This window comes from Epinephelus fuscoguttatus, linkage group LG21, assembly GCF_011397635.1.
Source record: "Epinephelus fuscoguttatus linkage group LG21, E.fuscoguttatus.final_Chr_v1".
NCBI lineage: Eukaryota > Metazoa > Chordata > Actinopteri > Perciformes > Serranidae > Epinephelus > Epinephelus fuscoguttatus.
Genome location: NC_064772.1, coordinates 5,910,699 through 5,925,202, shown reverse-complemented (window position 1 = coordinate 5,925,202; position 14,504 = coordinate 5,910,699). Strand labels below are relative to the sequence as shown.

Sequence of the window (14,504 nt, the reverse complement as noted above, 5' to 3'; positions counted from 1 at the left end):
TATCATTTAATATCATCCATACAGTTTACCAGATTGTTTAGAGGACCAAGGTCATCACAAGAAATATACAGCTGTGTATCATCTGCATATGGGTGATAGGATATACTATGTTTCTTTATAATGTTGCAAAGTGGAAGCATGTACAAAAAATAACCTAACCTATCCCTAGCCCTTGGCCTGGTTCATTCGGCTCATCCCTAGTTAATCTGTTCAGTCTCTTAATATATTTCATACACATTTATCGATTTATTTGTCAGTTTTATTGATAGAATTATAGCCCATCTAGCCTCGATGCAGGTGTAACACTTAAATAAATTGAATTAATATTAAGGCAACAAGATGTAATCAAAATGAATACCACACAGATGATTTTTAAAAATCATAAATCATACAAAGACATTTTTTTTAAAACTGCCTTTTCTATTCAATGTTCTGTATTTAGGCAAACCGAATGTAACACATTTGGCTTATTTTCCCAGTCCCGTTTTAGAGTTGTAGACTGTGAGTCCAAATAAACTTTAAACACTAGTTTACATCACTTGTTCCTAATGCATTTCTAAATTCTGTTTTAGAGACGAATGAGCCAATCTCTTTAATGGAAATGGCCAAAACATACAGAAACTATTTACTTAGCCTCATGTCGACAAGAAGTCCAGTGTAGTGTTTCAATCCACAAAACACATTCGGGGTATCGGAGGATAACAGCTAGCCGGAATAACAGCTACACTTGAAGTGCATGCAACCCACATTTTGAAAATGTAATAAAACTCTGCATTTCAAAAATGTCAGAATGGCTCATCTGTCGTAATCCAAGTGTCCTGAAGCCGCGACATGCAAAATTGACTTGAAAAGACGTAATTTATTCCACTTTTATAGCATAATTTCTCACCGTGGTCAGTTAGCCTGCCCTGCAGTCATGCTGCGTTTACATGGCAACTCGCGCGAGACTAGCTGATGGCTAGTGGCAGAGCCCTACGGCACTGGCTAGTGGTGGTGCTAGACTCTCGAGTCTCACGCGAGTTGCCATGTAAACATAGCATGCCTGCAGGGGCATGAGGGTGAGTAAGTAGCCTACTATATTTGCATTCTAAAGTGGCCATTTCCTTTAACACTAACAAACACATTTCAAAGACTTGCAGGATGGGACATTATGGGATGGCCAAGAGTGTGCTACTGTGGTTAAAAAAAATAAATAAATAAAATACACTGCACACAAAATGTCCAACTCCATAATATACATTAAAAATAAAATATTTGAAAATGAATTAATTCTGTTTGGGCAGAACTTTAGAATGCTAATTTGCATGTTCTTAGTTTTAGATTTGAGCCATCACATTCTGTGTGCTGTAGTTTGTTCAGCGGCAGACCACAGAAACACTATCATCAGTACATAGTCTACAGATATCAGCAGTTGTTCGTGTCTTCAAATAACTGTGTCTGAGACTTTGACATAATGTCCCCTGAGATGTCGCAAGACTGGATAACTGTGTCCTCAGAAAAACATCAAGGTAAGTCTGAGGTGACTCAAATGACAGCTTTTGTTGTGTGTTATTTGCAGCGTGGTGGTCCTGTGTTGTGGCTTGATAGAAACTTTTATTTAGGGTACTTTACCTAAATTTAAAAGTTCTCTACTTGCAGAATGTAGTGTGTTTTAAGAACTTAGCATCTTTTTTTACTTCCTTTACTTTTTTACTTTTTTACTTACTTTACTTACCTTCGCCTCTGATCTTAATGTGCTAGTTAAAGTTACTTCACTTTTCACCATTTGTTTTTTGGTCAGTTTTAAAGCAATGCTAGCTAGCCAGCTAGCCTAGTTAGCTACTAAAATGTGGAAAAGCACCATCAAGATTATGCTGATCTGATCAGCTCTGAAGAGCTTTACTGCATGTTTTGGCAAAGTGGTGTAGACACTGAGGTAATCATAAAAATGATCAAAAACACTATGTACCAAAACAAATAGTATTAACAAGATACAAAGCTAATTGTAAAATGTGAAGTAACATAAACTAAATTTAAAAAAGCTCTGGACAGAAGCAACGGTAATAATGTTACTGTGGAGTTGACAGGAAGTAAACAGGCAACACTTTTCACACTTAGCTTTGTAACTTTCATGTTGTTAATAGTATTTACCATTCATTTTTGTATTAAGTGTTTTTATTAATTTTTATAATCAGCTTAGTGTCTAAGAAGTTACCCCTTAGCTAAAATTAGTCACTCAGTGTAGAACCAACATTAACCTGATTTTTGGAGCTTAGCTAAGATTAGATTGTTTTTTTTGCTCTTTTTCGTGCTCAGCGCTTGGAAGAGCCATCAAAAATATTAAAGTGACTGGTGTACAATGCTGTGAAAGTGAGCAGTAAAGTTTTATAGATCTGACCGCCTTCCCCATAATCTTGACAATGATTTTCTTCATTTTAGTAGTTAGCTAGGCTAGCTGACTGGCAAACGCTATTTTAAGACTGTGAGCATAGGTGTGGGCAAAATATCAACAGGACTGGAAGACAGTTTCATACTGCCCACCAACTCAGTAAGATCTTGCAGGGAAATAGGTTAAATAGATTCCAAAATTGATGGCCGAAAAGTATATGTGAGTAAGAGAGGGAGTAATGCTAGCTCGGACATTATCAGTCTTATAAGAGTGACAGAAAATTACTGCAGTTCTTACTTGACCGCACAGGTACATCCGGAGGTGCAGAAGTGACAATGCTATGCTATGCTATGCATTTACTATTGGAAATGAGATTGGCAAAATAGGAAACCCTCGCATCTTTAATCATTTTGTTTAGCTCAGTTAAAAGGTCTTTGTAATTAAGCCAATTAACATGAAGCTTGGTGGATATTCACAGTTGCTCTGGCCTCCGGCATTTATGCTAGACACATTGAATGGTGTCACTTAACCAGGGGGATGAATTAACAAAGCGGATCAATCGCATTTTAAAAGGTGCCACTTCACCCAAAACAGAGGAGCAATGTGTCTTAAAGGTCTGGATTAAACAATCAACACGTGCTTCAGAAAACAATACTACATTTGGGTCAGTAGCTGCAGAAATTTTTTCGGCAATAAGGTGATTTAACATGTGGGAGCAATTTAAACGTTTACTAGGCAGAAATTCAATACTAAAAGAAAGTGTTGAATAAAACTGCATTTTGACACATTATGGAGCCCCTAATGACCTGAGAGATGATTATTTGATTTTGTGTGCACAAGATAAATAATTCATGTCCACAATTTCACAACTCTCGCCTCACAGCAAGAGGGTTGCCGGTTCGATCCCGGGCGTGGGAGCCCTTCTGTGTGGAGTTTGCATGTTCTCCCCATGTCATCGTGGGTTCTCTCCGGGCACTCCAGCTTCCTCCCACAGTCCAAAGACATGCAGGTTAATTGATAACTCTAAATTGTCCGTAGGTGTGAATGGTTGTCTGCCCTGCGATAGTCTGGCGACCTGTCCAGGGTGTACCCTGCCTCTCGCCCGATGTAGCTGGGATAGGCTCCAGCCCCCCCGCGACCCTCAAGAGGATGAAGCGGTTAGAAGATGAAGATGAATTTTTTCTGACAAGATAACTTGTGGGCTCAACAATAAAAAACTTTCTGGACTTAAGGGTACCACATGGAACCGTACAGTACCGTGTGTTTACATGCTCTCTTAAGGTTTTGTCTTGCCTTTATATTTAAATTAGGTAGTGTACTCTGGGCTTGTCACCTTAATGTCAAACAGTTCAGTACAATTTCATTTGTTTATTCATCTCCATATATAAAAGTTGTCAGTAGTTTATGACTTATGACTCCCCCAATAATATTCAAGAAGTTTACTCAAAAGAACTTCGTAAATGTTTACTAGGGTCAAAGACGTGGCATGTCAATTCTGGTGTCCCAAGCATATTTATAATGTTAAAAATATATAAATATTTCAAAACACTACATTATGTTACTCAACTCTCCCCTCTTTATTTACTCATATGTGTATTCACTATAAGAAATGAAAATTTAAGGAGCTATTGAGCTCAAAAGCACCAAACTGTCCTTCCTGGGTAACGTCCCCGCTTAAATCTAAGTACTAAAATATGCCAAAAATGTCAGAAATCTTAATAAAAGCATTAATTATCTACTGGGGCATAATTGTGTTAATGTTTGCAATGACATCTGCAAATATAGTAACAATGCTAAGCTTATTTACATTTTAACGCAAGAAATACTTTTGTCTCCATATTTGGATTTCCATAATGTCCTTCCTGGGTAACAGACATACAGTGGCTATATATTACCATATTTGGATTTGGATAGTCATGTGACGGACTGTTGCATCAGCCAGAAGATTCTGAAGGACCCCCAAAACACATTACAAGGTCAGAAAGTCTCTCTTAAAATGTTGATACTTTGACCTTTTTGGTCACTGGTGCGTTATGTCCTCAAATCATGTGTCTTTCTGGATAACGCTAATAAAACATTTATGATGTTTATATATTTAAAAACTACCTATTTCATGTGAAATATGACATTGATGTGTTGAAGTTTAAGTTATAGTTTTCCACAGTAGGCCTAGTTAAAGCCTGATTATAAAGGGAAAAGTGTTTTTTTGTCCTTCCTGGATAACGATATGTCCTTCCTGGATAACGATATGTCCTTCCTGGATAACAAAAATCTTCTGTTACCCACGACATGTCCTCTGTTATCCAGAGTGGACATGTTTATCAGTACAGATTTGTATTAGTATCTGTAGCTTTTTAGGCATTGACTTGATATTGTTATATTAATAACAATATTATGTCTTTTTTTTTTAACTTTTATGGCATTTTCTGTTATTTATCTTGAATTCATCTGATTCAATGAACACAGGCCATTATCATAGATTTTTGTGAAGTCAATGTCCAAAAATGAACCAATAATAATGCTATAATCTAATATTTATGTTTTTAATAAGGTTTTAGTACAGTTTTTGATGTTTCAGGGTCAGTTTTGTTCTTCCAGATGCCACTGTCTAATAAGGAGAGGCAGAGACTATACAGGGCCAGGAAGAATGCTGATCCACAAGCTAGGGCTGAGTATCTTGAGGAAAAGAGAGCAAGGTATTGTGATTTAGTGAGGGCAGATCAGTAAAAAGGAAAAAAATATCAAAATAGGTTTACACTCATTGCAAAAGGCTTAGATGTTGTAGTTAACCCTCCTGTTATGTTGTGGGTCAAATTGACCCGTTTCAAAGTGTAAGAACACAGAAAACATGTTTTTATTAAGTTTTGGAGCATGAAACCGTTTCTGCTGGACTTGATTAGTGTAATGAACATGTAAATGTAAAATGACTACTGACACTGCAGTGATAATGGAGGAAGGATAAAAATATGTTGAAATATGTTTGAAAGTTATTTTTTAATGAAAAACAAGTGAATTCTCATAAGTAAACCATGATCTGTAAGGGGTGAAACACTTGATTACATTAAATAATGATTATATTAATGTCAATTGAGCTAACGATAATGTTTATAGAGAAAAATATATTTACCTCCGCCAAGGAGGTTATGTTTCTGCTGGCGTTGTCCTGTTTGTCTGTTTGTTCATTTGTCTGTTTGTTTGTTTGTTTGTTTGTCTGCAAAATAACTCAAAAAGTTATGAACGGATTTTGATGAAATTTCCAGGAAAGGTGGATAATGGGACAAGGAACAGATGATAAAATTTTGGTGGTGATCAGTTGAAGCAAAGTGGATAAAATAATAAATAAAGTCTATGGTCTGACAACCTCAGCAGCAATTAAGACGCTGAAAATAGCGCCATCTGGTGGCAGGAAAGCACATCTCGTTCTACTTGCTAAATATTGTTAAATTCTAAAGTTAAAATTAATGTTCTGTGTTGGAAAAAAGAAAGTGAAAAATACAAAAAAAGATTATATTCTGTGTTGGTACAAAATAAAAACGAAATAAATACACCACAGTGTCTCCATGGTGAAGGCATATATAACCTCATAATGATAGTGATGCAAATAACCTAATTGTGATGCAGGCTGCAAAATCTAATGCACAGGGGGAGGGAATATCACCTACTTGGCGGAGGTCTGCACTCTCTGAGTGCTTTTCTAGTTTTCAACTACTTTCAGATGGTTAAATATCCACCGGGTCAGTTAGACCCAGGAACATCATTGCATTACTTGATAAATGAGTTACATTGTTACATGAAATGAAAGATTAAAAAAACATCTTTTCAGATCTTTAACAGCTGTCAGTCTCTTTGTATTATGTATGTTTGTTGAAAAAATGATGTTGCTGAGACAGCCTTTAATGATAATTACTTTGAAATCTTGCAGTATGTCATTCCTGGCTAACAGCATGTCATTCTGGGTAACAATGACACAGTCAAGTAACAGCCCTTTTACCTTTACTATAAAACATTTTAAGACATTTTCCATATTTTTTCTCTTTTTGGCATGGAACATTGTGTGATCAACAGCAACTAATGAACCCATTTCAGTGTAAATATCCAAATATATTACATTAATTGTGATGAAAATGTTGTTTTCTGAGCAGTAATTGTTTGTTGAGCTCTAACTATAGTTATCTATAAACTTTTATATGCCAACAATGGCAGACATTTTAATTAACTTTCAATTCCATTCCCGTTACCCAGGAAGGACATTTTCCATGGGATTATCCATATAATTGACTGAAAAAGGTTAATTGCATTTTTAAAATTAATTCTTTTTGTTGAGTTGTATACAGGACACTCTAATAGAAAGTGCCTAAATTGGCTTTTTTAGCCAATTTGATTTATTTTCAATTTTCAAATCCTTATTCGTCTTTGACCCACTAATTAAAATTAAAATACACTGTCATACGCTGTCAGGTCTTTTAGTTACCTGACCATGCAAAAATGTGAAATTTGTTAACAGGCAAGAATACAATTCAACATTTACCTTAAGTAATAACCAGGTAAACTGCATTATTCTTTCCAGAAAATTAAATTATAGACTTGGACATCTTTGGACACTTTTTACATTAGTTATACAGTACACATTGCACTGTCCATATTATAGTTATGCTTATTTGCTAAAATGCTGTAACATCATTTCCCACTGCAATTAATAAAGTCATTCATCTATCTAAAGTAAGATTACAAAAGCTTGTCTAAAATGCACTTTTTTAAATTTTGGACTGTTGTAAACTACTTCAACTCCTAGATCTGCCTGATTAAATGCTGCTTATGGAAGCAGTGGTGTTTACAACAGTGTAAAGAAAGACAAAAACATGGACCACATTTGATTCACACACCCTTACTTAATATAATCTTTATTGCTTTTTCTTATTGGGTTGAATACAGAACAGGTTTACATCGCTTGACTTTGTGAAACACTGTCATGTTTTACAAACAGCAGGAGGAGGAGAGGACAGACGAGGGGATGGAAGGAAGGATGGAAACACAACCACAGAAATGTTTTGCTTGTGTTAATGCTTTCTGATTGAGGTCCAGCATCTGTGTGTGTTTGTGAGAAGAGGAGGGATGTGTTTACATCTCCTCCTGACGTTCCCTTTGACCTCTGACCAGGACAGGAAGTGAAACTGAGCGTTAAACCAAGACAGGAAGCAGTTTCAGGTTTGAACCAAATGTGCGAGTGAAAGGGGAGGACAGAACAAAAAATGTCAAAAATATTCTGGCTATAAAATGCCAAAAATCCAACGACATCTTTTTTTCTGTTAGGCTATGACAAGTTCACAGTCAAGTGCTAAATGTAGTGATTGACAGTTCTGACTCATTATTTAACAAAAAAAAAAAAAAAAAAAGACAAAATAATCAGGACTTGGAAAGAGTTGCAACTCAGGAAATAAGAACATGAAGCATTTCGAATAATGGATTTGTGAAAGACCCTGAGAGCGAGATTATATATATTTTCATATTTATATTTATATATATGTGTGTGTGTGTGTAGCGCGAGAAGAGATGGAGAAAAGAGAAATCATCCATAATTGAAAATTAGATTAACATGCAAAAAACTAACCTAAAACTCACCCTTTAACTGAACACAATGGATTTTCACAGTTTTATACGCATTTATATGTCATAGAGAAAAAAACAAACTCAACAAAAATCATTTCTCAGCCAAACTAGAAATAAACAACAACAGAACCAAGAGACCCAGACAGTCTGTTCTCATATACAGGAGATCTACATAAAGCTTTTTGGATTCAGAGGGATTCTTATTGCTAGTCCGATTCGCACCCCGGCCCCCCGCGACCTACAGCAAGCCGGTTAGTCCACAACACAAACCATCAGTTCCTCAAAACAGTTCTGCAGCATATTTGTGATATTTTTAATACATGGCTTCTTCTCAAGTCATTGTAGAAACTAATTTGCACCAGAACACATAAACACACACCTGGGCTCCAAATAAATACATTTAAAAACAGTCCACATGCATTCGAATGGAAGTCCAGTATTCTTATGGCCGTGCACACACACACACACAAACACACACACACGTACACACACGTACGTTAACGCATATTACCGAGGGAGAGGGATGTACAGATAGAGCTAACAAAACATAAAACAGTTGAGAGAGAGAAAGAGAGAGTTTCTTCACGAATATGAACAGTTCTGAAAAAAATGTCAACTGTCTAAATGAGTAACTCATAATTACAATTTTATCCAAAATTTGGACTCTTTTTGAGTGAAGACTATTTCCAATTAGCATTCAGTAGTAGCTGACTCTCACTAGCACGTCAGTGTTAGAATGTATTTTATTTTGGGATTTCCTGATTAAGCTTTTCTTTCCATGTAGACTTGCTGCAAAATAAATACATTTCAATCGATTTGCCATGATCAGTGGATTCACAGGATTATATCCGCACAAATTCTTTCAATTTACAACTTTGACATGCAGAAAGACTTTTGCCTGATTGAATTAAGGGAAACTGAAAGCAAAATGAAATGCATATGTGACCCACTGACCAATAGTGAACCATTTTGACACTTATTAGCTGAAAAAAAAAATCTGGGCTTTGTAAATGTATTGTCCCATTAGCAACTGTGCTTAAAAAACACAGAGACAGGATAGGTTTCTATCTCAGGAAAGCTGTGTGAAAGTATTGTTTCACTGGCAACCGAGCTAACAGTTAGACAAATGGGTATTTCTGCAATTACTGCTACTGACTAGCTGTAGCATGTTCCTGGCTAGTGTGTTACAAAAGAATCAGATTAGCCATGCGAGTACACACTAAACCTCTATCACCAACTATTTCACGAGGTACTACAACTGCTTTAAAAAAACAAAAAAACTCAAATCCTCCCAGTGGGTTTTATGGACTTTTTAAAGCTAGACATCCTCATGTTACCTCAAAAAATGAACGCCAGATCACTGTTCATGTTTTGTGACTCGATCGTTTGCTGCTGAAAACTACAAAGACTGAGTTGTGAGCAAATTTTGGGATTCCGGGTGGTATTGGGGAGTAATTACTCCCCTTACTTAAGCAGCCTTTTTTATTTCTTTTCAGACCAAAATCTACTGTTCTATGCAACTCTCCTATCTAGTCTGATCCAAACATGAAACCCTAAAAAACAAGACTAAGCCTTTTCATTACATAGATGCTCATTTTGCAATTACAATTACAATAGAATTTGCATTTTGCACTGCTTTGTACCAGGCATTAGCCTACAACCAAGAAGGAGCAAGGAAGTGTTGGAGCAACAAAGGAGTCATCTTTCTGTCCACTTTTGATCAAAAGCAAAGGTTTTGGATGCCTTTGGAGATTTTTTGATTTGGAAAAACTGAAATTTTACTCTGAATAGACTGCTTTAGGAAAATCTTCAAACACGCTCCTGCTCAGTGCTGGGACTCAAAACTTCAGGGGTTCTGAACCTGACAATCCGGTTGAAACTCTCTCTCTCTCTGCTCTCTTGATTGTGTCGCGATATTCCACTGTAGTAGTACTAGTAGTAGAAGTAGTAGTAGTAGTAGTTTTGGAAGTTGTTAGTGCCAGTTCACAGCAGCGTCCAGTTAGTCAGTCAGTCCAGTTGTGGTTGTTCAATAATTCTTGCTGTTAAACTGACTAGATGACTTTACTGTCGCTGCCTTACAGTTCCATTATGAGCCGCTGAGGTTCGATTTGTTTTTGATTATGAGGTTGCTTGATCTCAAAAAAAAAAAAAAAGACGAAAATGTACAAGAAGAAAAATTAGCTATATTCATCTTCACACGACAAAGAAAATGCACATGCACACTACCCGTCCCCTCTGGTCGTGATATCAGGATCAACAATACATGATCAGAAATCCAACGCCCTTTTCTGTTGTGGAAATGTCTGGTTGGGTTTGTACGAGGGGGTGGAATTAGCCCTTTAACTTGTGTTTGTTTGTGTGTGCAGCAGGGTAATACAGTTCAGGAACACCCCCCCCCCCCCAAAAAAACTACCCATCCATTCGTCTGTCCCTTGATTCATTCATCCATCCATTCATCCATCCCTTTCACCCTGTCATTTAGCTCCTTCTGGAGATAACACGGAGATTGAATTGAGGGGTTTACTTAAAAAAAAAAAGAGAGAGAAAAAAAGAAAAATCCATTTTCCATTTGAAAATTACAACTGATTGTCTCTACTACCAAATTCATAAACACGTCTTCAGGTAGGCCTATCTGACCGCTCAGTTTAAGTGTTACTAAAAAACAGCTTACGTTTTTATGTCACGTAGAAATGTAGAAAAAGGTTTTTTTTTAGCTCTTCTCTTTGTCTCTGTATAGACACGAAAGAGCTTCAAGTCCTCAAATTGGCTTTCATGTAAAAGACGACAGGGCTAGAAAAGGACAAACAGTACTAAAGCAATCCAGGGCCAACTCTAGACACTAAGATAATACTGGAGGGAGACTAGCTTAACCTGCCATTAGCTAGAACTGCAGTTGACCAACTTAGCGATGTGTTAACCTAACTGACTTATCTGGTCTGATCAGCAAGCCCAAGCTAGCATGCTTTTTTACCCTGTAGCTGGTGTATGGAGATAGATTTGGATTTATTTATGTGAGGACATCGACAATCCATATGTTAATGTCTAAATTGTAAATATAAAACCACTCCCACAAATACACAAAAAGTTTGTAAACACATAATATTTGCAAATACCAAACAGATCTGCAAATACACACATTCCAAAAATTAAACGACAGTGTGCATAAAATGCAAATCTGCAAGTGTAGAATTAAGATGCTCAAATAAAAACTGGATTCACAAACATCTGTTCAAAAGTTGTACATGATAAGAAGGAACTCACAAAGGGTTTTCATTTATTTGTAGATTGAATATATTTTTCTTATTTGTGGTATTTGTTTCTGTACTTGCAGATTTGTTTAATATTTGCAAAATAGTTTTTGAGTTTACAAATCTTTTTCGTATTTATGGAAGGTGTTTTTTATTCACAAATAATATTGAGTCAAATCTATCTCCTTATTGATATCTTGGGGCCTACTATACAAAGCTCTGGCTAATAGCTAAAGCTAGCTTGAGCTAACTGACCATACCAAACTAGGTAACCAAGCTATCCACTGTCAGCCTGGTTAAGAAGTATGGTCTGATCAGTTAGCCCTAGCTAGCATGTGTTTTTACGCTGTCATTGATGTCTTAGGGTCTGCAAATCAAAGTTCTGACTAATGGCTAAAGCTAACTGGCCCTAACTGACCGTATTTTGGTTGATATCTAAGGCCCCCCTGCGAAAGGTCAGGCTGTGACAATGACAAGAGCTAGCTACAACTAATAAACACACCACCATGGTCAGCTTGATTAAGTTGTATGGTCTGGTCAGTTAGCCCTAGTTAGCATGTGTTTTGAGCCTGCAGTTGATATATTTAAGAGCCTACTGCACCAAAGCTCAGGCTAATGATGAGCTGGACTAACTGGCCATGTTAGAGAAATTAAGCCATCTGCAGTTTTGTAGCTAAGCCCTAGTTAGCTTGAGTTTGGTGTTAGCCCTTTTATACACTGTAGCCAAGACTAAGCACTGTTTATCTTAAGGCTCATTGTGCAGACCAGTCTAGCAATGACTTAGCCCTTGCCATTTCTATTTTACACTGTTGTTGATACTGAGTTAGCCTTGGTTAGCTGTTAAGTTAGTCTTGGACATTTTGCAAGCCAAGCAAGTAACAACTTAGACATGTTAACCTTGACTAGCTGAAGCCATGCTAATGAGTTAGCCCCAGCTAGCTCTGATTTGGCCCACAGTAGAAACCAAGCTAGCAATTAGCCTTGCTAGCCCTGTTTAGGAAGACATAGGATTTAAAGGGTTGCCTACAGAGCTGCTCATCTGTTATTTTAATGGTTGCAGTTAAGAAGCAGAAGTTGAGGTAAACTGAACCTGGGTAACATGTTAGCGGCAATGTATGTTAGCACGCTAGAGGCCCTGTAATAAACCCTAAATGAACACTAAGGGGCGATGATGAGAGACAGGTGGGGGTCACACACATTCATACACACACAACAAAAAAATTTGATTTGTTCAGTTATAAAAAAAATCCACAAAACACAAGAATTCCTCTCCCTACACCTAAATGTCACTGATAATCGCACACACACAAAAAAAGAAAAAAAAAAACCTCTAGCATCACGTGCCACATTTTCAACTCTCTGTACAAACATGGAATCAACTGAGAATGATTATGAATGAGAAAGTATTAACACACAAACCAACTCACAGGGTGGCTTTGAGGGATAAAGGGATCAATAGTGTGATGGGTTTTAAAAAAACAAACAGACATGGAGAGCACAAACTGATCAACACTATATCCACTCTTTCAGGAGTTCTTTTTCACACAGAAATGTGATGCGACTTTGACAAGTTCATGAATGTTTTTGTGTGTTTGAGCCAGCTGAGAGACGGGGGATCAGTGCGGAAGCGAGCCGAAAGGACGACGAGGTGTTGACCTTTCTTGTGTTTTCCAGTTACAAAAAGCTTCCTTTGTCGCACAGTAAGAGACGACCACCAGCCACCAATGGAAGTCGTCATTTTGCTGGTGAATCTGAGTTCTACCAGCCACGTTGGCAACCGACCAGCCTTCACCTCCCCACTCTTGATTTTTATCCAAAATATCTCAATGGCTAGTGAAGCCGGAGGAGTGGCTGGTGAATTTTGGAAAGCTGCTGTGGCTGGTGGAGAAGAAAAATTTCCCACCCTGACAAGTTCACTCTCAAATCCAAAGCTGGTTCAAATCTTAAAATTGGATTGTTCAGTCTCTGTTTTGTGGCCGGAGCCCAGCTGTGATTTAAATACAGAAGAATTAACGCAGATACCGACAGTCTATCTCAGTCTTTTTCTGTCCCTCTGTGTCTCCTAAGTTGATCATCAATTCTCAAACAGAATCTAGCACAATAATAAATCATAACTTTATTCTTTTATTGCTGAAATATAGATTCCCCGCACAAAAATAGTAATGCAAATCATTGTCATCATAAAAAGCTATAAAAATTAGATCCATCCTCCGTAATAATGCAGATAAAGATATAGCAAAAAACATCTCTTAGAAGTAGGACTAGTAGTAAGGCACTTCAAGAAAACGAGGTTTTCGTCTTTCTATCAAAAAAAGTTTTCCGGGCTGGTTTTTGCATCATCATCATCATCATCAATGGTGTAGCATCTTTCCGGCATATGGCACTGTGGTGACGTTGGTTTAGACAGCCAGGAAGAGTTTCCCCTCAATCTACCCCCACCAGAGGAGGCTCTCCGTTGGGGAGGATGTGCTCCAGAGGGGGCTTAGCGTGGATCTCCAGCAGCCCCTGGATGAAGCCCTCTGCAGGGGCAGCTGCCACGGACTCCCCTGGCAGAGAGCTGGAGGATGAGGAAGAGGGGTCTTTGGAGAGGTTTGAGTTGGGCGTCGATTTCAGGTCGTCGCTAGTAGTTGTCTTTGTCTCAGTAGCTTGTTTGCTGGGAGCCGTGTCAGCGGAGGGTTGTTGCGTCACAGACTCTGCAGAGAGTTTAGATTTTTCCTCAGCGTCTTCAGAAGCGACGGCCGTTGATGGTTCTGAATTTGCACAGGACTCCACTTGTTTTGCAGGGCTTTCTTCCTCCAATGTGGCTGACTCTGCTCCATCACCCTTCTCACCCTCCTCTTTCATGTCCTCCTCCTCCAGCTCCTTGCCCCCTGCAGCGCCACTACCACACTCGCTCTCGTTTTCCGAGGGCGGGCAAGTGGAGGGTGGCGTCTGGGTGCAGGAGTCTCCATCCTCGCTGGCGTCGTCATTTGCAGCTGAAGCTCCGTCAGCCCCACGGGGCTTCAGGTGGATCCTTTGGTGGCGGACAAGGCTGTGCTTTAGGGTGAAAGTCCTCTCACAGGTTTGACACTGGTAAGGTCGCTCACCTGGAGGGGCACAGAAGGAGGAGGGATTTATAAGGAGAAAGGAGATCCACAACATAAACAAAAAGGAAAAATAGTTAATGTAAGCCAACAAATAATAATGAATTAACAAAGACATGCATGAAAATATGAATACAGCAACAGGGCACTGTGTGTCAACAAAACCTTAAAATAATAGGAATTTAAAAAAAAAATAAA

General features: G+C 38.0%; 1 protein-coding gene across 4 annotated transcripts in view; it reads right to left on the bottom strand.

Moving 5' to 3' along the window:
• Positions 1-7,739: 7,739 nt before the first annotated feature.
• Positions 7,740-14,504, bottom strand: part of rreb1a (ras responsive element binding protein 1a) — a 100,941-nt gene continuing 94,176 nt past the window's right edge. For all 4 annotated transcript variants that reach the window (XM_049565757.1, XM_049565753.1, XM_049565755.1 and 1 more), the window contains one exon: positions 7,740-14,309. In XM_049565757.1, the coding sequence (XP_049421714.1) occupies positions 13,648-14,309 (662 nt within the window). In that variant the 3' untranslated portion in view covers positions 7,740-13,647. The remainder of the gene's footprint in view (positions 14,310-14,504) is intronic.